The sequence below is a fragment of the Pseudochaenichthys georgianus genome, chromosome 4, assembly GCF_902827115.2.
Source record: "Pseudochaenichthys georgianus chromosome 4, fPseGeo1.2, whole genome shotgun sequence".
Taxonomy (NCBI): Eukaryota; Metazoa; Chordata; class Actinopteri; order Perciformes; family Channichthyidae; genus Pseudochaenichthys; species Pseudochaenichthys georgianus.
This window is the reverse complement of record NC_047506.1, coordinates 12093115-12117461: the sequence shown is the minus strand read 5'-3', so window position 1 is coordinate 12117461 and position 24347 is coordinate 12093115. Positions and strand designations below refer to the sequence as shown.

Here is a 24347-nt window from a genome sequence, read left to right as displayed (position 1 = left end):
AAATATATCTTTTCCCACATCAGGAAAGTTTCACTTCACATGCCTTAATCTCCAGTTTTTTTATTATGTTTTGTTTGAACTTCCTTCCTTTTTAATGTTAATATCAGGCAACAATTAGATATAATGTACATTACAGTATTTATGTTTCACTTGTTTTGTCTTGGGCAAAACAAAGGATGGAATTTTAGTTTGTTATGTAAATGATTCAACCATTTTTATGACTGCCTTGAATAAGTGTGTCAGTCTTTTTTGTAAACTTAATTTAATGAAGAGATGAGTAGACATGAATAAGATCGGTGGATAGTTTACAAGTAATACATGTACATCATCACTACATTACAAAACATACATATTGCGGTAAATGCAACAAGGGTTTATGGTGCAATATCATGCTGTGCCTCCTTCCCTTTACGATGACCACTTTTAAATCTGCTCAGTCTGAAGTTTATTTTGTTCAGTTTGAATTACTACTCAACTTAATCAACATCATTACAGACATACCAATGATTATAAATTGTGTGTATGATATTTTCTTTTTCATATAATGTATAAAAGAATATGTCGGTGTAATTGAAATTATATTGAATCCTGAATAATGTGTAAATAAAAGATAACTTGTTCTCAGATTCAATGAGGTTAAGCTTGAGTGTAATACAAAATAGCAGTAAATAATAAACACAATATAAGATTGCTCCCACTAAAAGTAGTGCATTTATTCAACGTATAGTAACATTTTGCATTTTAAGTGTGAAACCATAGTATGAGTTGAGTTACAGTCGAGTCAAAATATTTTTTAACGATTGCCGTTTTGCAAAAAGTAAACCTGTCTCCTAAAAGTATTGTTAGCACAAAGAGTCATTGTCAAACTGCAACTATTGGAATTGATTTCACAAAGTACTGAATGCAGCATTAAGTCTGCAATAAGAAATACACTGTTTCAGAGCATCTGAGCTTACATTCCCCGAAATGTCCATGTTGCCCACAAGATGGCAATGTGGTGTTTTCATCATTAGTCAATACTATATCAGTTGTCTTTTTACAGCACACATGAGAGAAAACTGGCTGGTAAATTCATTACAAATAAAATCATTTAAATTGAAAGCTGATTAATTTTAAAAGTGTACTTGTTTGTTTTAGCTGGTACATCTGAATTGAAATGAAGTGGTGAATTCTGTTGCTTTTGAAGCTTAAACCAACTCCGGGCTCCACATTTTCCAACTTAGCCACAATAACCAGTTAGCATTTTCCCTTGGCTTTAATAGTTCTTGGGTTGCTAAAATTGGGTGGTCTCATCTACAGCACAGAGTTCTTGTTTCTGCGGCCAATATTTCCCCTGCCTCTCTTGTTCTTCCTCCAGCACACAAAGCCGATGATGACAGTGCTGATGATGACAGTAGCTACTACTGCGATGAGGATGAGGATGATTGAGTTATCATTAGAAACAGTATCCTTCTCCCCTTGCCCACCACTGGTGACCTCCTCACTGCCACTCTCTGAGGCAGCGGTGGTCTTGGCTACAGGTGAGGAAGTGCTTAGTCTCGCTGGTGGAGTCTGTGGTTTCCTCCTCTTCTCCGTGGAGGTCAACACAGGGGCCTCTGTAGAGCCGAAGGACAGGAAGTTCTTATCCTCCAGCAGAGCAATTACCTCGCCATTCAGATTTAAAGGTGCTTCACACACCACAAGCGTTTGGTTGGCCTTGGATGGGTGCTGTTTCAGCCAGTTTCTAAGTGGTAGAATATCCCTGTCACACCTCCAGGGGTTCTGCTGCAAGAGAACCTCCTTTGCTGAACTGAGCCCATCTAGACTCTCTTGTGGCAGATTGAGAAGGGAGTTATTTTGCAGGTCTATCTGTCCCAGGTTACTCACGCCCTGGAGAAATCCCAAAGGTAGGGTGCTGATGAGGTTATGCTCCAAAGAAATGTTGACCAGACTCGGCAGATCTTGGAAAGTCCCAGCTTGCAGTGTTGTGAGCAGATTAGTGTGAAGTGATACCTCTCCAAGCTGCTCCAACCCTCCGAAGGCCCTGGTGGATACAGAGCTGATCTGGTTGCGACTGAGGACCAGGAGACGCAACTGTGTCAGGTTTCTGAATGTGTCATCCTCCACATGACTCAGTTTGTTGTCATACAGCCACAACTCCTGCAGGGCCATGGGCCCAAACACTCCTGGCTCCAGACTCTCCAGCTGGTTTTCATACAAGGAGATCTGGGAAAGAATGGGCAGGTTTAAGAAGATCCCTTGTGGAAGAGATCTGAGCCTGTTGTTGGAGAGGTACAGCTTCTGGAGTTTCAAAGTCTTGGAGAACAGATCCTGATGGAGATGAGTGATTAGATTGTCATGTAGGGATAGTTCCTCCAGTTCTCCAAGGTCATCCAAACTTCCAAGGGGTATTTCCTGTAGAGAGTTTTTGTTAAGCCGTAAGGTTTTCAGCTTTGAAAGACCCTTGAATGTGTCTCTAGGTAGATGACTGATATTGTTTCCAGAAAAAAGAAGGATCTGCAGCTCAGCAAGAGGGTGAAAAGTTTCTACAGGTACAGAAGTGAAAAGATTTTTGCTGAGGTCAAGGAGTTGTAGCTCTGCCAACGTGGAAAACCAGTTAGGGCGGAGTACCATGAGCTTGTTGCTCTTCAGATTCAGAGACTTGAGTTTCGGAAGATTTTGGAACAAGGCTTCAGGGAGATCTTGTAATTCAGTTGTAGTAAACCCTAAGACACCCACATTCGGAGATAAATCAAAGGTGCCAGTGCGTACTTCCCTTAAAACTGTGTCTTTCATAAAAAATATCTCAAGTGCATCAGAAAAATCAGTCAGGTCCTCTGGTTTCAGGGAGTAGATACTGCAATTGGAGAGGTAGGTGGCTGTGGTTCCTGAGGGCACACTCGTGGGGAAGCCTGAGAGCCCGCTGCAGTAGATTTGGGTTCCTTGACACAAGCATCCATCTGGGCACGCCCAAACAACAGTGTGGAAAGAGCAGAGAAGAAGGAGCACTTCAAGCTTCAGGGGCAGGTCCATTTTCTTTTACCTAGAACAGAGAAAACAGCTATGTTAGAGTCAAGGTTGGTTATGAATCTTGAATCAGTTTTACATAGATGGCAAAGTATATTTGAAGATGTCATGGACGTTATGTACTAACATCTTTAACATGTCAAATTCAGTTAACCACCAGTCACTTGGATTAGTTCCACCTATTTAAACATTGTAATATGTCCTCTGTAGCTCTGGAGGACTGGTGTGAAGAAAGATACAATATATTTAATTTTTATAAGAATGCCAGTGTTACAAATGGTGGTATGGAAAGTGGTGTTTAAAAGACATTTGCATTTAGAAAGGGGCGTAACTGTCCGCTTTAAGTGGAAATGAGAGCTTGACCCATACTAGCAACTATTGTCAGCCCATGGTTTAGCAATGTGTCTTTTATATGCACCCCAAACTTATGGATGTGCATTACTACATGTATTTGACTAATGCTGAGCACAAGTTCATGCCAGTATGTGAGTTATCCGAACTTTCAATCATCACTATAATTGCATGAAGGGTGTTAGGAACTCTTATTAGTAACCTGCCTACATGTTGAATGCCTCATCATTCTTGTTTAATCCAAAAAAGAGACATTTCCAGTGTTGTACTTTGTTGCCTGTGGCTTGGAGCATCGCCCACCAAGATGGCCAATGGAACTGGCTGGTAAATCACCATGACTAGTAGCATTTGGCATTAAAACCAAATTGGTTTCAAACAGCATTTTTCTAGCTCAAATAAAAGGTGTGCTGCCAAATGTTGTCAAGTATTACATTCTCAAACTGCAGAGTATACAATTATAGAATATGGAAATGGGGTTTGTTTTTCTGCCACGAGCAAAAGGATCTCTGTGTCTCTGGTGCATCACATGTTTGAGGCTGTGGCGGGGGCTGGGCTTTCTGTTTGTTATGGCACAGGAGGCTCCAAAGGCAAAGCTCTGCCAACGTAATGACCTGCTTCTCCATACAAATCCTTTTAAAGTTCTGCAACTTACGGTTGGCAATAATGAGTTGTTTCTCAGTGGTTTAGATGTATTAGGGTGCAGAAAGTGTCTTTCCAAGGAAGTAACTTTCTAAAGAGACCAGTATGCCCCTCAAATGAGCTCTGCAAAAAACGATTTCTTTCTGTCTTTCCCTCTTTTCCCTTTCCCTCTTCACAGCAAAGATATGGTTATAAAATACATCCTGTTGCGTCACAGCTGTTTCCAATTTCAACACATTCGTACTTGTATCTGTTTTCATTTAAGAGCTGGGTGATGGGTCTCTGCTGTGAGAGGTAAAATGTTCTCATTGTTAGTAAAACAGCATATGCTATTTTGAAACCCGTTATTCTGTATTCCCAACCCTACCGACACTCCTACTTTACCATTATCCTTACTGCTACTTTTAATAACCTTAACCCTAAACATTTGGTATAGCATTCCTTCTCATTTGTTCAAATTAGGTTGTATGGGGCAACACCCAATGTTTTCATCACTATCACCATTTCCCTTTTTCTTGTGTGAAAGAGAATAATCAAAGTTAACATTTAAAACAGGGATGTGAATCTGAATACACTAGCTGTGAATTGAGTAATTACTAATGTGTTATCTTTATATAGTTCCCCTTCCCCAGTTTATGTTAAGGTGGGAAACATTAGGAACAATGGATTTAAGCAACTTAAGTAACTTTTCAGACACATGACACATTCTAGCATCACTGCTTGTAGACACAACATCAACACACTCATAAACCATGTTTCCTCATGAGTTTGTAGTATAACATCCCAGTCCAACAGAACCCTCTGTCTGCTCCCAACTTAGACAACCTGGAATGCTCTGCAGCACTGTGTAATGGCTTAAGCATTTCCAGTTCACCATTAATTGCTTTATTTCCCCCCCCCCTGAGCCATAGCTGAAGGATCAGGACTTTGTTTGTCATGAAAAAAACTGAACTAGCAAAGTGGGGCACAGTTCTGCCAGAGAATCTCACTCAAGCCACATAACTTGATTACAAGTTTATTTAAAAGGTTTATGATTACTACTTTATGAAACATAGTGTTAAGTCTAAAGGTATCCAAAAATAAAAATAAAATTTAACACAAAGAATGTCACTAAATTCAAGCAAACTTATCCTATTGGCAGTACTGTACTTTACACAACAATACAGACAGGTTAAATTGTGTACAGAAGCTTGTATTGTAGAAGTCCAATAGATTACTCTAGCGTAATGCTGTTATAACTTACTGATTGCTATCCTTCTCTTAGTAAGGTTCAGATCATTTTCTATCTCAGTACAGTTCGTCACCCTGTTTTAGAGAACTTACCTCCGGTAGTGGCAGACGATTGAGTGAAGACTGACAGTGAGTTGGTGTGGTTATCTTTTATGGACGTCCTCCCTTCCTCCTCAGTTTCACAAATCGTCGGATGAAAGTTTCCAGCACCGTCTGAACTCACACACCATCACATTTTCCTGCTCTTCGTCATCACTCGATTCCCCTCACCAACTAGTTTTCAGTTTTTTGCCCTAACCTCATGAAATCTGCAGGTCCTCTTACTCAGGCTTTCATTGCACTGCTCAGCGTCCCAGCTGTAACCCCCTGCCCCCTCTGTTCCTCTCACACACTCACGTTTTTTTTGCTAAATGTGGTGGTGGGGGATCAAGCACGCAAAGGGAAGCCCCACCCTCTGGTGATTTGCGTTTATACTATACAGCTGTCTGTGTTCGTTTGAATACATGTAAGAAGATAAGTGATCTTTGCTTAGGTGATTCATATGTTTTCAATCATTTCATAACATTGTATTCCTTCAATAATAAGAACTATATTTATATTATGGGTTAGGATTATAAGGAGAGTAATACTTGGTTTGGTTGATAGAGCTGGTGTCTTTTTGTGTGACATTGTTTTGTATGTACGTGCCTTTTTGTCTGGGTGTGCAACTGTAATTGTCAGCTTCGCATAGTTTTGATGTGACGTCCCCAGTATCATGGTAAGCCAATGATTCCATTTTGGATGTTTACAGTTTTGTAATGATATGAGTGAAGGGTGATTCAGAGAAAGACAAAACCTTCAAAGAACTTTTTAGTCACATAAGTTTAAAAAAACAGCTTTTTAGTATTGTTCAATTCTGGGTTTATGAGAATGACAGAATTAAAATTAAAAACTAGATTGTTTACCAAATCATTCTAGTGATCAAGCAAGATGACAGAAAACACTGTATTGCCTCTGAATGTTCCCGTACAGGCAAGCCCGCCTTAACCTGCCATCAGGCCCTGGGGCTGTTTTTCCTCTCCCGCTACTCCATCGCTATCAGAACCAGACGGCCTACATGGCTCCGAGGCCCCACGGCCGGCACCGCTGCCGCTCGGTACAGAATTCATCTGTCCTTCCTCTAACCTGTAAGCTTCTACATGTTTTGTAATAGCTGCTTGTCTCGAAACTATAGGTTACTTACGTAACCCCAGGACTCAGAGTAACATGAAGTGAGATGTCTCACTATGGGATGCGCCTCATTGTGGAACAAACAGAAGCATCAATCTCATTACGCCAATCCTGATTGGCTGGTGATCTTTCACCCCCTATAAGTAGCTTGCGCCACGACGCATACGTCATTCAAAATAAGCACCTCTTCTCGCTTCACCATAGCAAGGAGGGCCGTCTGGTGAGACATCTCACTTCATGTTACTCTTAGGCCTGGGGTTACGTAAGCAACCTATAGTTCTCATTCATAACACTCCGTTCGATGTCTCACTATGGGAAATTGTAGCTCACGTATTGTCAGACGAGCTTATCTCGAAAATCACCAAACCAACCAGAACTTAACAGGTAGAGCTCTGACTCAACCAGGTGCCCAGCACTGCTTGAGTCACACTGGGAGCAGAACGTCCAGCCTGTTAAGAGGCGGTCAAAAGTGAGCGGCGAGGACCAGCTCGCCGCCGCACCAATGTCTTGGATGGGAGACATCCTGGACAGAGCCCAGAATGCAGCCAGACCCTGAGTCGAAAGAGCTCGCGGACCCGAGGGTGCCTGCGAACTCTGACTCGTATGGGCCCCAAAGCAATTGCTTCCACAAACCAGTGGGAGAGCCGTTGCTTAGTAACAGGCTTGCCCTTATAAGGGTTAGCCCAGGACACAAGGGGTTGGTCATTATGACGAAGCACCCTTGATCTGTCTCTGTACGTGCGTAAAGCACGGGCTAGACACGACAAATCCGGCCGCTGTTCCCCGGAGGAATACAGTGGCGGGGAGGATGCCTCAATGTCAAATGTGGTACCTGAACCAACCGCCTTAAGATAAAGGCAGGGTTGGGCTTCAACCACACTCTGTTTGCCCTGGGTGCATGAAGACTGTACAGATAACGCATGAGTGCCACTGGCTCGCTTGGCAGCTGCCAGGGTCAGCTTCATGTCACACTGTATTCAGATTGTACCACTCACGGGCCAGGCCCATAGAGCCAAGCGCTCTGGGTGTGGGTGAAAGATTGCCCCCCCCGCTTGGGACAGTATGTCCCTGCGTAGTGGGAGCTGCCATGGCTGCCCGCACAGCAGCTGATATATCTCCGCTAGCCAGTAGCTGGCCAGTGCAGAGCTATCAGGATAAGTGTGTGACGTTGCTCTCTCACTCTGGCCAGAGTTGGGGGTATCAGAGTACAGAAGGCCCGGGGGCCAATCATGCGCGAGTGCATCCACGCCTAACGGTGCATTTAGATCGTGCATCGAAAAGAACAGCTGACACTGAGCGTTGTCTTTTGATGCGAACAGATCCACCGCGGCTCTGCCGTAACGCACCCACAGCTGGCTCACAATCCTTGGATGTAGAGTCCAGTCTGCATAAAGTGGTGTAAGTTCATCACTCCCGGTACGTGCGTCGCTCTCAGAGAGAGGAGACGTCTAGCGCTCCATAGGATCAGTTTGCGCGCCAGTGTGTGTAACTGGAGAGAACGCAAACCCCCTTGGCGGTTAATATACGATATTGTGGTCGTATTGTCTGTCCTCACGAGGACGTGATGTCCTCTGAGGAAAGGCAGAAAGCGTTTTAGGGTGAGAAACACCTCTAAAAGCTCCAGGTAATTTATGTGCGCCCGCTGGAGGTCTCTGCTCCAGAGACCCCTCACCGGACGACCTTCATAAATACCTCCCCAACCTGTCAGACATGCGTCCGTGGTGACCACTTTCCGTGAAAGGACAGCACCCATAGGCACACCTCGTACTAGAAAAGTCGGGTGCAGCCAGTGGCGCAGTGCCATTACGCATTTCACAGTAACAATGGCGCGCGGGGTTTAGTTTTAGGGCGGCCACCCAGCGCTGAAACTCCCTCATGTGTAAGCGTCCCAGTCATACGACCAGGATGGCTGACGCCATGAGCCCCAGCAATCGCAGGCATGATCTGAAGAGAACATGTTTGCGCAGCTGGAAAAGAGCCAAGCTCTGAAAGCTTTCACTCTTTCCGCTGACAAGCAAGCTGAAAAGGGCACCGAGTTCAGGCGTAAACCCAGGAAGAGTATAGTCTGCGCGGGGCACAACATGCTCTTCTCTGTGTTTATTATGAAACCCAGGTTGAGCAGGTGCTTTACGAGGACATGTGTCTGCGTAACAGCCTCCTGCTCCGACTGTGCGAGAAGCAGCCAGTCGTCCAGGTAGGTCGCCAGGCGAATACCCTGTTGTCTTAATGGGGCTATCGCGGCTTCCGTACATCGTACAAACACCCTTGGACTGAGAGACAGACCGAAGGGGAGTACTCTGTATTCATTCAACCCCAGCCGGCACTGCGCATGCGCGTGGCGGTGGTGCCTTCACAGACCCGCCTGTAATCAGCCTTTTTTTGAGCTGCGCCTTCGGCTTGAAGCATGGATGCGTTAGCGGCAAATGTTTCATGACAGAAAAATCAACAAATGTGTGACATATGTTTGTGCGGACTTGAGGATGGTGTTGAGGCATCTCTCGAGGCGGCGGGAACACATTTAGAGCTGAGGAACCGTGGACTTCCAGCTCTGTTACAGAGGGGAGAAGGAGGGGCTGTCATGCCGCTCGCTTCTTCTTCCTCGACTGCTGGCCGAAATTCTGGGTTGGCTGCGCCTGAGCTGCAGCCGGAACCGGAGATTTTCTAGGCCAGCTCGCCCTCGTCTCCAGCCTGGGCTGGGGACTCGGGTGAGCTGCGACCTCTGCGTCTTCGGTGTTTTAAACCGAGCAGGGTTCGAGGCATCTTGGGCGAAGGACTGCTGCTGCGAAGGACTGCTGCTGCGAAGGACTGCTGCTGCGAAGGCAGCGGCTGGACCCTTCGAGGGAGGCAGAGGTGGAGTGCCTCGTCCTCCTTCTTTTTCGACTCACACCTCCTTTGCATGGAGGCGAGAGCGGAGCCGAAAATTCCCTCGGGAACGATGGGCATATCCAGCACATCCTCCTTTTCACGGTCTGGGAGGTTGGTGAGGTTGAGCCATCTCGCTCTTTCCTGCACCACCATGATCCCCATTGCCTTGCCCGTGGCCTGGACGGCGCAGCGTTGGACACAGAGACAAATGTCCGTGACCGCTGCCATCTCATCCAGAGTGGCTGCCCCCGGGTTACCCGACAGGTCCTTGCAGAGCTCCGCTTGGTAAGCGGTTAGCAGTGAGGACACATTCAGGGCTCTGGCGGACAACGCTGCGGGTTTGTAGGACCGTTCAGTCATTGTCGACTGAAATCGGTCCGACTTTGGTGGCAGCGTGCGGTTCCTGCTTGGTGACGGGCCCATCCTCAGTAGGAGGTGAGCCGCTACCAGCGGTTCCATGGGCGGTATGCGGAGCAGACCGACACCTCATCGACGAGACCGACACCTCATCCAACATCTCCGGGAAGACCGGAAGGAGTTGCCTCTTCGTCCGCGCTGCTTGGGGAAAATGTTTCCCTTCGTAGCGGGACCTGGAGGTCTCCTTGGCTATTTCAGGCCATGGGATGTCGAGTCTGGCCGCGGCGTGTTTACACACGGCCTGCAGGTCAATGCTCAGACAGGGCGAAGCTGGTGTGCTATCGCCCGGGAGAGCAGCCCTCGCTCCAGGCTTTGCAGCCTGAGCCGATGACATGAAGATGTCCTCTTCATGTTCATCCGACTCGGACAGGAGGAACACCGAGGCGTCCTCTTCGTCCTCATCGTAGTCCAGCTCGAGGACATCCTCCGCGGGTGAGACCATGGTGAGGTATAACCGGGAGCCCCAGCTCGGTAAAGCGTGGGGTCCCGTTCCCGCGTGTCTTGCCGTCACCGGGTCCCGGCCTGCCAGGGCGCGGGATTCCGGTTCTGCAGCCATCGCAGACAATAAGCCCCAGACCGACACGGAGAGGGGTTCACTCTCTGCGGCGGACGCCCCCGCGTCTTGACTGCCGGCCGGCAGGTCAGTGGATATGGGGGGGTCCTGCTCCGACAGGCTAGCTTGGCATGCTAGCCGTCGGCGGAGGCTCTTCACGGTGAAGCGGACACAATGTCCGCACGAGCCGGGGTTGTTGATAGCGCTTTGGGCGTGTTCCAGCCCGAGGCAGGACGAGCAGACCTGGTGTGTGCCTGTGCCCGAGATCTTCAACCCGCATCCGCAGAGTCGAGCCACCGAGTCCCTGACTCCTCTGGTGTGAGGGAGAGAGGCGTCCATCTTGTTCGCCTCGTGGCGTGGAGAGGACCCGCTCTCAACAGGTAAATTGGGAGAAAAAGGTGTTACCACCCTGTCCTTAATCCGGAGAAAAGGACGGTGTGGGTCTTTTATTCCCGGAGAATACTGACTGGTGTGACTGTATGCTCCTTTAATCCTTTCCTCCTCCGTGGGGAAGAGAAAATAAAAAACGTCCTCGCTACCGTGGTGTCGATAGTGAGGGAGCGAGCTAGCAACAGGTGTGTTGCTAGCTTGAAAAAATCAGACCTACCTTACTTTCTGCGGAAGAGAAGGGCGAGGTCGATTTCAATACTAACTGGCGTTAGTATTACCGTCTTTCTGCAAAGCAGAAGGAGTAGCCGGCGAGCGCCCGTCGACCGAAATGGATATTTGGGTTCAGTCTGTGGACCGTTAAGCTTGTCCGGCTACTATAGAGATGTGCTCTGAAGCTAGAAGAGGTGTTTGAATGACGCACGCGTCGTGGCGTAAGCTACTTATAGGGGGTGAATTCCCTGACGCTGACGTCAAGATCACCAGCCAATCGGGATTGGCGTAATGCGATTGATGCTTCTGTTTGCTCCGCGATGAGGCGCATCCCATAGTGAGACATCGAACGGAGTGTTATGAATGAAAACTCCTTTTTCCTCAACAATTTCCTTTTCCGAGCGCCACTCTCAAACTTTTTCTTCTCCGACATTTTCTCCTAAACAACCTTCATCTGTCACTCAATCACTCGCAATTTGAATAAGTCACATGTGAAACATATTCTCATTCTGATTGGCTGTTAAGTGGTGCCCACTGACTGTTACGGAATCATTTTTGAGAAAAATCTCTGGAATCCATCGATCTGATTGATTAGTGAAGCAAATGATCAAAATAGTATGGAGGGAAGATATTTTTGTTTGGATTACTGGTCTTGGGGAAGCTCGTGTGTGTGTGTGTGTGTGTGTGTGTGTGTGTGTGTGTGTGTGTGTGTGTGTGTGTGTGTGTGTGTGTGTGTGTGTGTGTGTGTGTGTGTGTGTGTGTGTGTGTGTGTGTGTGTGTGTGTGTGTGTGTGTGTGTGTGTGTGTGTGTGTGTGTGTGTGTGTGTGTGTGTGTGTGTGTGTGTGTGTGTGTGTGTGTGTGTGTGTGTGTGTGTGTGTGTGTGTGTGTGTGTGTGTGTGTGTGTGTGTGTGTGTGTGTGTGTGTGTGTGTGTGTGTGTGTGTATTGTGTTTGTTTCCCGGGGAAACACCGGCTGTGCCTGCTGTGACGTCAAGTTACTCCATTCTCCGCTTGTAATTATGCCGTTACAAGCTACAAAGCTGTATTTATCATCTGAATTTGCCGAAACAAGTTTAATATTCTGAAAGCCAAGACTTTGTTTATTTGTTTTATTATTTGAAACCAGATGAAAACAAACTGTAACGGACCCATGCCGTGTTATCTATGACTACTATACGCCTTACATTCATAATTTCAGCGGAGGGAGGGGAATATGGGATTAGTTTTGTATCATAAAGATAAAGCAACATTTTCTCAGAATAAAGCAAAACTATGAGTTTAAAAGAGAAAAAAAACGAAGTCAAGCAAAATAAAATACATTTCAAAAATAAACTATAAGTTGCGAACAAATCATTTGTGTAAACTATAAGTATTTTTTCTTTGTTTTAACATAGGTTTTTGTTTGCAGTTCTTGTTTCTTCTTTCTCAATGATCAGACTTTTGCTCTCGCTGCAGCTCTCTCGTTTCCGCTCCCTAATTTTTTGTGGGAGATTTTGACACAAACATCCCAGGTGGGCGGGACTTTCAGGGGTGTGTCCCCATTGGCTAATCCGCTTTTGAGTGACAGCCCACTATACCACAGATCATACAGTGCAACCTATGAGTGCAACTCATGCAGCAAACTCTGGAGTCCACTCGGCCACGTTAGTGTCGGTGTCTCCTGGGGAGCTTTCATGAACATATCGGACTTATTTTATGGATTGCAGTGCATTATACTTGTGATGTGTAGTTCATACTTTATTCCAACTTTAAATATTTTAATACCTGAACACACTGCTGCTGTTAAATTATTTCCCAATTTGGGATTGATAAAGTGTCTGTCTATTTATTTTATAGATTAAAAAAACACATCTATGTATTTTTAAGCTAAAAGTGATACACAATATAAACGGTATACTATTATTTTTCAAAGACATGTTACATTTCAAAAGCATATATTGCTATGTTTAGGACAAACAATTAAAGACTGCTTTAATTGAACAAATTCTGCAATATAAAAGTGGCAGATTTGCTTTATTAAACAGACCAGACCTAGGTTGCATACCAACACAATTAGGAACATGCTCACATCTTACTATGTTGGTCTGAAGAGCTGAAGCATTCATACACAATGGATAAAACCGGTGTTGTTTCATTCTATATCCTGTGAGAAAAATGAAAAAATTCGACATACTATTCCTAGCCTGAGGAAGATATGAATAATCAACAGATTTGAATGGAATCTCTAACATTTTCGTGTAGAATAAAGACAAAAGAGTGATTATACAAATTACATTTATTGAAATTTGAACCAGAAGATGAAGTCTCAAAGAATGCTTTAAATAAAAGGACATAAAACAAAAAGGTGGATAATAATAAATATATGTAAAGACATTTGGTCAAATGAAATGACACTGAGCCAGTGATAACAGTAACGCCAGCGTGGATGAAGCTGGTGCAGTTCTTTCTTCATGCCCCGCCTCCGTGCTGTCCCCTCAGAGGAAGTGGGAAAACGGGATAAGACTCTGGACGCCACGCTGTCTCAATGATCCACACTGTTAATATGAGAGGAAATTAAATGTTTTAGGAAATGTAAAAATATGAAGTTAACAAATAAAACACAGCTCATGGACGGTAGGTTTTCCTACAAAGTTAACTCAGCCTCCATTGATTTTCATATCAAATTAGCGTGTTAATAAAATAAGTGGTTTATGGTTGCATAAGTAGTTTATAATTGCATATCTAAACAGAATCATGAAAACCTGTTGGTAGAGTCAGGCACACGAGTCGGTTTGAGTGTGTGCGCCGGTGTCTGAACGCTTACTCACTGCTAGCTATGTAGCTAACTGTTAGGCTACTTAGCTTGCATTGTTATGGATCTAAAGGTAGCACAAGCTAACTTTCATAGCACAGCTTTACTTCTCACTTAATAAAGAAACAGAATGTATAGCACAAACAACACAAATTATCAATACTTACATATATTTTCACTTGTAGTATTATAATAATTGAAATGCTGGTTCTTCTGGGGGTCTTCTGTCCACGCTCAGCTAGCTACCGCACCGCAGCTGCCTGCACTGTACAATCACTGGAGGACTGGGCTGTCACTCAAAATGGGGACGAACCCCTGAAAGTCCCGCCCACCTGGGAGGTTTGTGTCAGAATCTCAAACAAAAAATGAGGGAGCGCAAAAGAGAAAGCTGCAGCGAGAGCAAAGGTCTGATCATTGAGAAAGAAGAAACAAGAACTGCAAACAAAAACCTATGTTAAAACAAAGAAAAAAGACTTATAGTTTACATGATTACACAAATGATTTGTTCGCAACTTATAGTTTTATTTTTGAAATTTATTTTATTTTGCTTGACTCAGTTTTTTTCTTCTTTTAAACTCATAGTTTTGCTTTATTCTGAAAAAGTGTTGCTTTATCTTTATGATACAAAACTAAATTTGTTTTAAAACATCCGAAATAAAAAATAAATAATTGCATTTTATTTTTCAGCCGTGCAAGTCCCTGCGTACAGGACTTAAATGTTGTTATTTTCCCAACCCGTTCATGTACATTTATTAGGATTTAGCTTTGATGCTAAAATGAGTTGTATGTTCCTCTATAAATCAGCAGGAGGGACTAGGGAGGCTGAGCAGCAAGTGTTCTGCATGTTTAACATTCCTCAGTTGCAGTAAATTACTCCATCTGTTACAGCAACTTGACAAACAAAATCCCCTCCGCAATAGACAGATAGTGAGGGTGGAGTTTTAACGTATTGTCAGTTACTGCAGCACACAATACTTATACTGTAAACATGCAGGTCTCCCTTGAAAAAGAGATCTATGATCTCAATGGGACCAATCTGGTTAAATAAAGGTTTGAAATGAAATGAAATGAATACTGTAAACAGGGTGATTTTCTGTTAGTAGCCTACTGTAAATATACGAAAATAAAGTAACTTTCCTTGATCTATAATACTGTATTATATTTTGTATTTAAACACGTTGGGCAACAGAATACAAATGTGATGTTTAATCTAGGAAAATCTAAACTGTTTACTGTACATTTAATCTATCTTTTAAACTAAAGGTTAAAGTTTGGATCCACATGTTTTAAAAATGTAACCATGTTTTGATAATGTAAACACGTGCTCCTCTCTCAGAGAATTGGAGATAAAGTGGACTGTTTCAAGGCTGCTACTTTTTTACCAGTGGGTGAGCAAACAATCTGTCAGCTGCGAGGCAATATAAAGCCTGACAGTCATGTCAGCTGCCTCTAACACGTGAGTTATATAAAAAAGCCTTCCTGTCATTTGAGTCAGAAGAAATTGTTGCTATATGTTCTGCTATGGGGAGCAGGAGTTAGATCACATGACAGCGTCTGTTGTCTGTTACGGTCCACATAAGCCTGTACACTGTTAGAAAATCTAACTTGTCCATGAAACCAGGAATCGTCACGCAGTCTTACAGAAGTTCATGTTCAGTGTCTTTATCTGAGTCAAAAGGTCAGCAGTCAGCAGACTGATAAGGAAAGATGTAATATTGCAGTTTACTTTTTTTTTCTCTCCTTGTTTGAACTCTCATACTTCGATTTAACATCACATATAAGAAACTTTAAATTGGCTTAAATATAATTTGCTTTGCTCCAGTAGTTTTGCAGCAAGATAAGCAAGAGTTGAAGAATGAAGAGCGGACTGAAACAAGAGTAGGCCTACAGTAACCGCTTTATATGTCCAACATCCACATTTCTTTTTAAATTGATAATAACATAGCTAACTAGATCATGACTGTACTAAGAACTTCATGAGAGAACTGATCTACTAGATGAAAACAAGCTGGAAAAAAATAATGTTTTTTTACATGTAGCTGTAATGGGTAAAATGTTTGGCTTAAATTATACTTTGTAAATGTCAAAATGCTCTTTTACTGTCAAATATTGGACTTAAGTGGTTAATCGCTCTGCTGTAAAGCCAGCTATTTTGCCAGGAACAAGTTAAAGATGTGCTTTGGAAAATCCCTTAGAATAACAGGTTAAGATAATTCATCACAGACAATAAAAGGGTGGATTAAAAAAACTCCACTTGTTTTCCAATGTGTTAAAATATTCCCTTTGACCCTTGCAGTATGATTTCCTCTCTCTCTCTCTCTCTCTCTCTCACTGTGTGTGTATATGGAAGTGTGTATGTGTGTGTGTATGCCCACTGTTGTGTGAGCTCAGCGTACTGGAAGGCCTAATCACCCGTTGCCATGGCGATGAACTTGGGTGCTGTTCAGTTATTCATCCTCTTTTGTTTGCAGTTTGTTTTAAAGTCCAATCACTCCTTGTGGAATTTGTGGCATCCGCTGTCATTTTGTGCGGGTTTTCAAAGCAATTTTGTACCACAGTGAAGCATTTTCTTCGTCAGCCTATAGTGAGATTTAAAAAGGTCCTATTATCTTTAAAAACATTGGTATGAAAACTTGAAAACTATGAAAAGTTTTTTTCAATCTTGTTCCTAACTTCTATGAGTACATCGTGTTATGAGTGATCTTGGGCTGGTCTAAAAAAGGGAATGAACACTGTGTGCACATTGTTGTGGTTTTGTTTCATCATGGAGACTTGTGAAATTACAGGGAAAGTCATCTTAGCGGATATTTTGCTCGCTGAGTCTGTGGAGAAACAGGACTAAATCAGACCTTCCTGTTTTCTGTAATGCTTCCCAGTCCCCAAGACTTGATTCATTTGGGGAATGCACATTACTCCCTCATTCCCAACTAAGGATGAGAAACTCAGATAAGAGAGATGTTTACAGAAGCAGCTCTCTCCAATACGACTCGTGCACTGGCACAAGTTTATGAATGTTTTTACCACACAACAGCATGTAGTTATGATTTATTGGCCCAGAAGTTCAGCTAACTCATATTACAGCCAGGAAATGGACCGGGTTTCAAAGAAAGACATTGGAAAAAATGACTATTTAATCAAATTGATTACTTAAAAGTTATATTAACAATGTTGTGATATCTCTCCATGCAGTTTGATGCTTTCACCCCTAGAGGGAAACAAATCACTTGTTAACAACTTTGCCTGATTTAAATAAAAAAATGTAAGACTTAACACATATTTTTTAATGTTAGTATTTATTACAGACCTTAGCATGAAAAATGAATACACATGAATAGCAAAGAAAAGGCTTGACTTTCATTTAGTTCCACTCATTGTATTTCTAATGATTCATTTGCTCCATATTTTCCTGATTAGTTGACTGTTTTTAGTTGGTCTATAAAACAAGAAATATGGTAAATAAAATGCTTGTGGCAACCTTCAAAAGTTCTGTTTATTAATAGCTTGATTTGTTAGATCAACATTACAAAAGCCATATACTGTATTTGATTTACTGTCATTTAAGACACCAAAAATAAACACCAAGCACGTTTGGACAAGCTCATAGAGAAATAACTAAAACATACTCTTTAATTGTTTAAATAACTGTTTGTATATTATAAATGGCTTTTTTTTTGTATTGACTGATTAATTGCTTGACCAATCTTTAGAGGTCTAAATAATTGTATACAATTATTAAAAAAACGAGTGGTAACATTTATAAGTTAACATCCCTTATATTAGCTAACATACTGAATTGTATATATAAAAAAAACTGTATCATCTATGTCTAATTATTCGATATGTAAAAATCCCTTCATCTTATGATTTGTCACATTATTTAGATTCAGACTATATTAAGGTTACACATGAGCTTTTGAACTTAACACAGTATCAACAAAACCTATCCCCAAGAGTGTTTTTCATAGACTGCGTCCTCTGAAAAAGGACATCTTATCTCGGTTGTGTTGTTACTCTGGAGGATGTGCACACTGAGCCTTGAGCTTATCCATGATGTTGTTGAGGCGATACATGCAAAACACGGCAGCAAAAATGAGGAACAAGCCTGCAGCCACAAGAAGGATATAGCAGAACATGAGTAGCCCGGTCAAGGCCGCATTCGAGGGCAGAAACCACACGTACACCCAGCCCTTGTGAAGGTTGTGGTGAACAAACTCCGGCCCCTCTTCAATCAACAGTGTGTCATAGAAATTAGCCGACTTGTAATGAGACGAGGGCTTCTCGGTGTTGGGAAGAAACTCCTCGTTAGGCTCGTTGGTGGTGGGAGTTTGGAGCATTGTGGATAAGATGGTGGAGGGTGGTGGTTTTGTAGTTGGAGTGGTTGTAAGGATGGTGACTTGTTGGGTAGTGCATTCAGTGGTCGCTGATGTTGTGGTGGGCATTGTGGTAGGCATTGTGGTAGGCATTGTGGTGGGCATTGTGGTGGGCATTGTGGTAGGCATTGTGGTGGGCATTGTGGTAGGCATTGTGGTAGGCATTGTGGTGGGCATTGTGGTAGGCATTGTGGTGGGCATTGTGGTGGGCATTGTGGTGGGCATTGTGGTGGTTGAAGCAACAACTGGTGTTTGTGTGGTGAACAAATAACTTGATTTGAGTATCTTAGCATCGCAAAAGTTGAATTCCTCATCCTGCAGAGAGCCAATGCTACGGAGCATTTGGTACACAGGACTATGACACATCACATCCTGTCCGTCAAGAACAACATGCTGATGTTTTCTTATCCATTTTGCAATACCTCTAATACTACAAGTACAGTCCCAGGGGTTGCCACCCAGATGAAGAGCCTTCAAAACTGAATTTGACAAGAAAGTATCTCCTGAAAGAGTCTCGAGATGGTTATTCTTCAAATCAACTGTCAAAACCCCTCCAAGGCCCTGAAAGATGTTATCTGGGAGACTCTTCAACTTATTGTCATTGAGAAGCAGTATGCCAAGTGTGGTTAGTCCGGAGAACAGCTGGGGATGTAGATAAAGGAGGTCGTTGGATTTCAATGACAGCTTCTCGAGCTTGGGAAGGCAGCAGAAGAGGTCCGAAGGCAACTCCCTCAGCTTGTCGTTTAAATGGAAGTTAAGCCTCAAAAGTCCTGACATGTTTGCGAACACATTTCCAGGAACAGTGGTGAGATTAGTAGCATACAGATACAAGTCTGTCATATCAGGCATGTGACCCATTAGCTGGTCTGGTAAAGATAATAGCGGGTTGTTGTAAATGGTGAGCTTCGTCAGCTTTGGCATGTTGTAGAAGGTCTTTTCTGGGATAGCCTGAAGTCGGTTGGAGGAGAGGGTGAGGGTCTTAAGGTTCTTCAGTGACCAAAATACCTGAGGGGGAAGGATGGTAATCTGGTTTTGGTGGATCTTTAGCTCCACAAGGTTGACAAGTTTATCAAAAATCCCAGCTTCTAGCTCCTCCAAGTCGTTGTTATAGATCATGAGCTGGAGAAGATTAGTCAAGGAGTGGAAGATGGTTGGTGGAAGCTTATTTATGGAGTTCCTGCCAATGTTCAGGAAGGTGAGTTTGGTCAGTCCATCGAAAACATCTGAAGCAGGACTGGTCAGTTTGTTCCGGCTCAGGTCCAGATACAGCAAACTAACTAGTCCTTCAAACATATCCGGAGCTATGGTCTCCAACTGGTTCCCATCTAAATACAGTTGCTCCAGTGTCGCCAACGGACTGAAGACCCGAGCAGAGATGGTAGAGAGATTGTTGGACGACAGCTTGACAGACTTGAGCTGTGGAGCAACGTGGAAGGCATTGGGATGGATAGCATGTAAGTGGCTGTATGTCAGACTAAAACGCAACAGCAGGTCCTTGTCAGCCAAGCTCCGCTCATTGATGATGTTCATTTGAGTGCCATTAAGCTGCAGCAGGTACGTTTGGACGGGCAGATTATGTGGTATATCTGTGATGGCGTCGCCAACACACTTGACGGAACCCATACTGTTACACAGGCAGCTGCCGGGGCACAGCATGTTGCAGGTGAGGTGTGGCAGTGTGAAGAGGATGAGTATGGTCCACAGGGTGCCTGCAACGTTGAAATAAAGACACATTTGGTGCATGAGATTCAATCTGAAATGAAATATGTGTCATTACCTCAGCAGTAATGATTTTTACATTTCGATCAAGTTTATAGCAAAAAATGTAATCCCTGACAAATAAATATAAAAATATTGAGGAAAAACATTTATAAGTATATGTATTACTATTTCTCTTAAAGGACAGTCAAAAGCCAGTTCAAATAACCCACCAACCTCTGAAGAGAGAATCCATGATTGCCTGTTGACAGTGTGATGATGTTGCTGTGATGTGTGCTGCTCCTCTCTGCAGGGCCGTCTTATAGAGCTGAGCATCCTGTCTGTCAAGATCAAGGTCGACCCACCAAAATAACCGCCCAAGTCACCCATCTCAGCACACATCCTTTATACTGCCCGAACCTCAAATGAACCCGGTGCCATAGACATGGAAAATAATAACAATATTTGCTGTAGGCCATGACCCATTTCATTAGGCTTCTATCATTGTGCCCATGTTTTACTTGACAAGTCAGCGTTGAGAATTCTACAAACATTTTGGACCCATTGTAACCATTTTTGTATATTTACAATTATTCCGTTTTAAATTGTTGTTTTACTGACAGCATCTGTAAAAGACAGTTTCGTACTGCTGCTTGACGAGGGTGAGTTTTGTTTTGACTTTGGACAGTTTGACTCTCCTTAACCTTATGTGCTAACTTTTTGCGGGAGTTTTTATTTCTATTCTTGGGCTGCCTGGAAATGTTAAACATTTGGCACGTATTATTGTTTGCTGCTAACTTATGAGTGACATATTGGCTCATTTCCTGTAGACTTATCTTAACAGGATGGCCTGAGCCCACTGTGCCGGCACATATGGTGGAACTGAAACTGATAACACCCTTCCCTGTATCGGGTCAGTCATGGTGTTATGTGTCATGTGATGCATGTAGTGTGACGGGGCAGATGAACACTTTCACTTAGTTTCAGATTTGTGTAGATTTCACAACTATAGAAGCACTTTTTAAATCTGTCACCTCTCAGCGTGTATGTGTTAGTTTTAGAGACACATAGAAGGTATTCTGTTTGATTTTGGGAATAGTTGTTCTCTCACTGAGATGATGTATTTCTTTCCTGTCAATAGAAATTTACTTTTGAAGTGCTCAGGATTCAAACTGTTTTTGTGTTATAATCCCTATACCGTAGATATTGGTAAACATCACTGCATTGACTCACTGGCTCAGAGCAAAGTCAACACTTTCTTTAATGCAGCTGTAAATGCAGCTGAGCGTCATATTCAGTCTGGTTTCCCGGAAATCTCCTCTCCTCATTGTTTCGGTGCGATTCAGTTATTTTCACAGCAGCTCTCCTATTGTCAAGACTAAGCCTGTGACTCAGCTTTGTAACACCTCCCAACAAAAGACCCCGTTTAATTACTGTGCAGTAATCTGCCCCTCCCCACAGATGTGCAACATTTGCCACATCCCTTCACTGCATTTATATCCACTGTTTAACATTTTTGATATCTAAAGTAAATAAAGATTAATACTAGATTCAATAGTTAAAATGTTTTCTTAGTGGTTCAGTCGTATTTTTTTCGCTGGAAAGGTAATGCAAACAATTCTCAAACCTGAACAATTCCATTCTCCAACCCACTCATCTCCAATCATTTTCTCTTAAGACTTTCAAATAACAGATTCACAGATTCACATTATAATTGTATTTATTTTGTAAAATAAACAGCAGTGCATTTCTAAAAGCAGTGACAGATGTGATGTTTGTTGGCAGCAGTACAAAAGATGTTGTGCCAAATTCTGCCACAAGAGACCGACATAAACACGAGCAGTAAGCAAATCAAATCCCTACGAAAATATTACTATGTCTTTGCAGTCAAGTACATTTTGTCATATCTGACCCTCAAGTATTTCCAGTGAGTAGCTGATTATTTACAGGTTAAATATGAACAGCCTCAGTCCTTAGATCTCTCATGAGAGCACCTCGGTGCGGTGAAAATGTTTATTGATGACTTGATTATGGTACAAATCTATATTGCTAGAATAAATACAGTGTGATTATTTTACTGGTGATTTGAGTCTTAAGGCTATGTTGGGCTTTGCAGCAAGATTTCACAGTGATCCTCCTCCCCTTGCATCCGTGTCAGACGCAGTACTTCCAGAAGCAAGCTGCTGACGAAAGAAGATAAATTCATTTTACATGCTAAATATTAAAACTACAATGGTTAGAATTAACTTCAAATAGTAATGGAGTGGATGTTACGTTTTAACCCAGAAGTACTAAATGTAACTCACGTTCACCCCTCTTCTTAGAGGATTTTCCTTCTGCCAAATTGGCTGTGATCTCCCTCTCCAGCTCCAGATCCTCCCTCAGCGCCCGCAGCTACGAGCAGAGATGAGAGTGATTAAATGCACCACGGCAGGTAGACGTCACCGCAGTATCAATACACCCATCACTTGCAAGGAAGTAGTGTAACAGGTAGTCTCATATCTGCTCTGAGTTCACTTGTTTTTATATATCAATAACATACAGTTACAAAAAACTCAAGGTGTTTATACGGTTTAAATCCTGATTTCTTTCCACATTTTTCCAAAAGTTACTTCAAGGAAGAATCTGTAAATGTTCTTACCTCCTCTAATTCAGCTAATTTGTTGGTCAGCTCAAAGCCTGCAAATAGGAAAACCAGTTGTCATTATCAAAGCAAGGCATGCATTTGTATTAGTTTCACCAATTAATTGCATCTCTCACCTAAAGGGTCATCTTTCTCAACAGGAATTAAGCTCTTGTGTAGTAACAGTGCAAGGATCTTGCTCTGTGGATCTGTGTCTTCTTTTGGATTAAAAACATGGTTTCCTGTGCATACAAAGAGAAAAATACAACTTTAAGCAACCTTAATATGACACAAATATAGACAGGAAATGTCACATCCATCCCATATCATAGTCAGGCATCATCTCCTAACCTGTTGCACATTGGAAAAGCTAAACCATTACACCACCAATGGCACTCATCTAAGGTGTGCATGCAGCATCCTCTAGTATTTCAAATATATGCAGCAGAGACCTAAAACAATACCATTATTGTACACTTACCCGGGTTATAAATGCTCCGTCCTTGCACGTTTAGCACTCCCTGCAGTAGTACCAAGCCCAGGAGTCCTAAGCAGTAGTTGACAACTGTAACTCTATCCATAGTACTGATTGTAAGATCCCAAACTATTGCTGCACTCTGAGTACTTCTTTAAGCAATACAAGGAATCTACTGCCTTGGGTCCATCCCGTCAATATATTTATCCTCGGGGGCCAGGAGGAGTGGCCAGTCAGCCCCTTGCGTACTAAATCAATTCTTCGTCATCATGGGTTTCGTCAATAGGCCACCTTTTCATATGGACCATTGAGGGTCTGAGAGAAATACGGTGATGTGATATGACGTTGTAGGTGTGGCCCATAACCCTACATCACTCTGACATGTGCAAATCAAACCGAGAGAGGAAGGTATCAATCAGCCTCTTGGTTATGAGAGACCAGAATAGGATGTTCTTGGCACTTGCAAGTATTTTTCTTTTACTTGAATTGCTTCTTTAAATAGATACATGGGAGTGTGTTAGTCTGGGAAATGAAGGGGGCAAATAAATTGATTTAGTCCCTAAGTGTATCATAGCTGGAGATGAGCTCCTCAATCTTGGCTTCAGGACTGATTCGGAGTTGAAGGAACATCCATCACCGCGGCCAAGCCAACTACCCAACACCTCTTAAGTCACTCTAGTCTATTTTGCGCATCAAGGAAATCACATCTCATATCTGCCAGAGCAGCAGGCATTGTGCTTGCGTGGTGTGGCAACTAGTGTATTTGGCTTGTGAAAAGTGCTGTGCATCCCTTAAGACTTGACTTACATTACATTACATTTGTAGTTTGAGTCATATATAGTAAAATGAAATAGATTAATCAGGACATTTATTGTGTTATGATGAAAATACTATACTGTATATAGCAATGATAGCAATTGCAATCATCAAACAAAAATATTTAGCCATGTCAAATGTCACAATATCAGATTTTCACATGAATATTGTGTCCAAAAGAGTTAACAATAGAAAATTGATTGCAATATCTTTGAACCTTTGAAAAAAATAGATAACGCATTCAGTCAAATGTAATAGCTTGATTGTTTATTGTGTGTTATTGTCTTTTTGTGTCTAAATGTGTGTGTATGTGGGGTTGTTGGGAAAATCAGACAAAGCAAAGCAACAATAGTATATGTGTATTATTGAAATTATATTAATATTACTTTTTTGTTTATATATATCACAGTTATGTTTGCAATATCTTAGGACAACCCTATAATATCAAGTAATAAACACCTAAACGCATCAATGTGTCGCTCTTTCTCTAAATGATTAATCAGTTGAAAGGTTTTGCAAACGGTTCAACCAATTTGAGTTTCTATTTTTGTGTGAATGATGGGTGGGCTGAAGCCACGTCACCAATCCTGTCCCGCACTAAACCAGTCCACTAATAAATGAAAAAGGTCAGGGCCATGTTGACCTCATGATACGTCACTGAAAACAAACAGCAAGACATGGGCACTGTCACTGGGCGTTGTTATTG

The 24347-nt window shown here is 42.6% G+C and overlaps 2 protein-coding genes across 3 annotated transcripts; both read right to left on the bottom strand.

Annotated features, from left to right (window-relative positions):
• Positions 1 to 683: 683 nt before the first annotated feature.
• Positions 684 to 20073, bottom strand: LOC117445541 (slit homolog 2 protein-like). Its single transcript, XM_071202976.1, has 3 exons — positions 19965 to 20073; positions 17671 to 19738; positions 684 to 3019 (listed from the first exon to the last, which is right to left on the bottom strand). The coding sequence occupies exons 1-3, from the start codon at positions 19981 to 19983 to the stop codon at positions 1294 to 1296; spliced, it is 3813 nt and encodes a 1270-aa protein (XP_071059077.1). The 5' UTR covers positions 19984 to 20073; the 3' UTR covers positions 684 to 1293.
• A 1356-nt stretch (positions 20074 to 21429) lies between these two features.
• On the bottom strand, positions 21430 to 23187 carry uts2d (urotensin 2 domain containing). Of its 2 annotated transcripts, none has more exons than XM_071202986.1 (5): positions 22832 to 23187; positions 22488 to 22592; positions 22369 to 22406; positions 22034 to 22121; positions 21430 to 21910 (listed from the first exon to the last, which is right to left on the bottom strand). In XM_071202986.1, the coding sequence occupies exons 1-5, from the start codon at positions 22929 to 22931 to the stop codon at positions 21882 to 21884; spliced, it is 360 nt and encodes a 119-aa protein (XP_071059087.1). In that variant the 5' UTR covers positions 22932 to 23187; the 3' UTR covers positions 21430 to 21881. The 2 variants fall into 2 exon arrangements, with proteins under 2 accessions (XP_071059087.1, XP_071059088.1); XM_071202987.1 differs by having other exon boundaries at positions 21430 to 21907; positions 22832 to 23184.
• Positions 23188 to 24347: the final 1160 nt, after the last annotated feature.

What these genes read in the sequence shown, in the direction of transcription:
- uts2d (XM_071202986.1), bottom strand. Translation starts at nt 22,931, where the DNA reads ATGGATAGAGTTACAGTTGTCAACTACTGCTTAGGACTCCTGGGCTTG. An exon ending in ACGGAGCATTTATAACCCGG is followed by an intron (nt 22,593 to 22,831) that starts GTAAGTGTACAA and finishes TTGTATGCACAG; the next exon opens with GAAACCATGTTTTTAATCCA. An exon ending in AATTAGCTGAATTAGAGGAG is followed by an intron (nt 22,122 to 22,368) that starts GTAAGAACATTT and finishes CTCTGCTCGTAG; the next exon opens with CTGCGGGCGCTGAGGGAGGA.
- LOC117445541 (XM_071202976.1), bottom strand. An exon ending in CAGTGTGCACATCCTCCAGA is followed by an intron (nt 3,020 to 17,670) that starts GTAACAACACAA and finishes CTGTTCTAGGTA; the next exon opens with AAAGAAAATGGACCTGCCCC.